Raw genomic sequence first — 3,519 nt, forward strand, 5'->3', positions numbered from 1 at the left:
ATAGAATGATCTGCAAGGGTATATAAGCTTCGGTTTGCCGAAGCTAGCTTCCTTTCTTGTTTTAATTTAAATTTAATTACTTTAATTATGTTATTTGCTCTTCTTGAGGAAGTGAATCTTAATACTTCAAAGAGATAGGTTGGTTCCCTCGTGTAAATTATTTTGTGCAGATATATTAAAACTCGCAGCTTCATCCAGTCGGTCAAATTAAGTTCAAATATTCTATATGCATAGTTTGTCACATGGTCAAATCGACGTAGATTGAATATAAATCTTGCTATATTATTATATTTGACAACACACAGGGAAGGTCATTGACATATAGAGTAAACAGTAAAGGACCAAGAACTGAGCCTTGAGGCACACCACGTTTAAGGACTACAAGAGAAGACGAAACATTAGATATTACTACAGACTGCCGGCGATTTTTTAGGTACGAGGTCATAAGTTTGACAGAAGTGGTTGAAAAATTGAACTGAGTTTTCAATTTTGAACACAAAACATCATGATTAACAGAGTCAAAAGCTTTACTATAGTCAAGAAGTACTAGAAGCGTCACGTTGGATTTGTCTGCATGTTTACGTATATCCTCCGAAATTTTTAGGATTGCCGAGGTGCAGCTACGTTTTATTCTGAATCCCGATTGGTTGTTGTTAAGTAGAGCATTATCACCTATATATGCGTTTATTTGGGCTGCCATAATGTTCTCAAAGGCTTTCGATAAGAACGGTAGAATTGATATAGGTCTATATTCCTTGTTGGCTTTCATAATTGGTATAATTTTTGCGATTTTCCAACAGTCAGGAAATGCGGATGTTGTAAATGCAGTGTTAAAAATGTGAGTTATGTATGTAAGAATTTTGGGAAGTATTAATTTAATGAATTTAGGATTTATTTCGTCTAGTCCGATTGCGTCTGATTTAATTTTAAGAATATTGACAAGAACTTCGTACTGATTAACACAAACAAATCTAAAACTATTATCACAGAAATTTTCAGGTACTGAATTCAGGTACAAATTGCTATCGTCGATTTCAGGTACATTGCATTTTGAGAGTTGTTGGTTCAGCTCTTCAACATTAACATCCTGTCCCGGCGTTGATTTTTCCTATCCCTAGTGACTTGATTTCTTTCCAGGTTTGTCTAGACGATGTTGAGTTTTTGAATTTTCGAAAATAGAATTTTGACTTTGCGGTGTCAATAAGTTTAGTGACTGTGTGTCTCAATGATTTAAATTGGGCATAATGTGGCGGAGTCTTATACCTTTTCCACTTTTGATATGCAAAGTTTCGCTTTTGTATTGCTGACTTAATTTCATTATTAAACCACGGTTTAATAAAATGTTTAATGGGTTTACTTTTGATTGGAACGAAACAATTGTACAGGTAAGTAATATTACGTTGGAGCAAACTGAGTTGTTCGTCTACATCTGGAAGACAGTAAATGTTATTCCAGTTGCATTTATCGAGTTCGGTATTTAGAAGGTAATAGTCTATATTATTAAAATCCCTAAATACTATTTCTTCGTCATTATACTGAAGGTCAAAATTATAGGTCAAGTATATAAGGTCATGTTTTGAGAACGACGGTACAATGAGTTGGTCATACAAACATATTTTTTCAACATCACTAACAAAAAATACATCTAACAATGAGCTGCATGTTCTGCTGAAATGAGTCGGATAAGTGGAGTTTACAAGATTCAAGCCTAGTGATTCCATGTTAATTTTAAGGTGTTCTTCCCGAAGTATGTTGCTGTTGAGATCACCCGCTAAAAGTATATCTTCATAATTTATAGAGATGTCTGATAGCTTATTTAAAATATCGTCATAGTTAATGCTACTACGTGGGCGGTATATGCAACCCAGCAGCATTTTTTTTTGTGAGGACTGATTTTTAATTTCAAGGAATAAGTATTCTATTGGGCTGCTATCGGGATGTTTACATATAAACTTGGACACTAATTTTTTACTAACATAAATTGCTACCCCACCTCCATGACTGACACGGTCCGCTCGGTAAACATTATAGCCATCACACGAAATTATAACATCACAAACATTATCGCCAAGCCATGTTTCAGAGACACATATAATATCTAGACCAGAATTTACAAATAAATATTTAAACTCATCGACTTTTCTCGGCAAACTTTGAGCATTAATGTGACAAACTTTAAGCCCAGCTCTCTGCTTTGTCAGTATGCGCAATAGGGTATGGCTATTTACTTCGTTTAGGTCTTCCATTTCCAAAATTTAAATAAAATTATTAGCTGCTCACGCACTAGGTATGAAAAATTAAATTGATAAAACATCACGGAGAACATTAAGTAAACAAAGCGACCTACAATAATTTCTAATCTAAGAAATACTAAAACTATGGATCTGCGTTTAAAACTAATCTCGAAATGAACTATTTCTCGACGGGCCTCCCAAATTGTTGCTCAGCTCAGAAAGCTCGTGCAAGCTCCGCACATTGTGAGCTTCCACTCCGTCGATCATCTTTACAAAGACATCTCCACGGCGAGTAAAGACAGCTGTGAGGCGCTTGTGCTTTTTGAGATGCATTGCTCTCTTGAAGACCTCGTAATTATGCTTTGTCAGCTGCTCATTTATGTAGATCAGTGCTGGCGACTCCAGACCAATTAGCTGTAAGCTCAGTTGTGTTTTTGTAGTTCGCCGGTATGCCCCTATTGCTCGTAGTAACGTCGCTTTTTCGCGCACGTGTTCCATCTTTATGTGGATAATTGGGTCTACAAGTGTTTGGCCGGTTTGTCGGGGCCGCACTCTGTAGATGGATCTCACCAGTGGAGGCGGAGTTAAATGGAGTGAAAAACAGAGCCGGTTGAAAAGCGTTTTGAGATTTTCTCCCTCCGCTTGCGGTACCCCATGCCAGCGCAAGGTACATGAGACCGCTGCGTCTTCCTCTGCTACACATTTGGCTGCCAGTCTGGCATCCAAGTCACCAACCTGTTGCTTCAGCTGATCGACCAAACCTCCAGCAGTGTTTGGTGCCGCCAATTTGCCGGTCAAGTCGTGGACCTGCTGCTTCAGCTCAGCTACCACCTTTACCTCATTCTCCAGCTGGCTCACACGTTGAGTGAGAGTGTGGATTTCTTCGGTCATCGCCTGGAACTTCTCCTGGAGAGAGCTGAGGAAACGTGCCTCGCTCTATCGAAACTCCTTGCCCAAGATTTTCTTCTGCTCATCAAATCTGGCATCCATCAGCTGGAGCATCTTGGCGGATGTTGCATCCGACAAGCGGGTCGCCCTCTGATCAGGGCTTGTTGCAACCCGCAGACGCTTATTCGCCGACATGTTGTGGTTTTTATTTTGTTATGTGTTTATTTATTGAGAGTTGAGTGATTTTTTGTTTGTTTCTGAGTGGTTTTATTCTGTTTCTATTGCGTTTGACTGTATTACGGTTATTTCTTCTATGCTGTTTGTAAGTGGTTCGTTTGAGTGAGTGTTGTAATTTATTTCACTGCACTTTTTGCCTCTAGAAAATGTATTTTAATTT

The 3,519-nt window shown here is 38.3% G+C and overlaps 1 protein-coding gene across 1 annotated transcript; it reads right to left on the reverse strand.

Annotated features, from left to right (window-relative positions):
- Nucleotides 1–2,396: 2,396 nt before the first annotated feature.
- Nucleotides 2,397–3,125, reverse strand: LOC138912129 (uncharacterized). The gene has a single exon (XM_070211987.1). It carries the CDS (start codon nucleotides 3,123–3,125, stop codon nucleotides 2,397–2,399), a length of 729 nt encoding a protein of 242 aa, XP_070068088.1.
- Nucleotides 3,126–3,519: the final 394 nt, after the last annotated feature.

The sequence above is a fragment of the Drosophila takahashii genome, chromosome 2R (assembly GCF_030179915.1).
Source record: "Drosophila takahashii strain IR98-3 E-12201 chromosome 2R, DtakHiC1v2, whole genome shotgun sequence".
Lineage (NCBI taxonomy): Eukaryota > Metazoa > Arthropoda > Insecta > Diptera > Drosophilidae > Drosophila > Drosophila takahashii.

Coding starts and splice junctions, on each gene's coding strand:
- LOC138912129 (XM_070211987.1), bottom strand. CDS start 3,125: ATGACCGAAGAAATCCACACTCTCACTCAACGTGTGAGCCAGCTGGAG.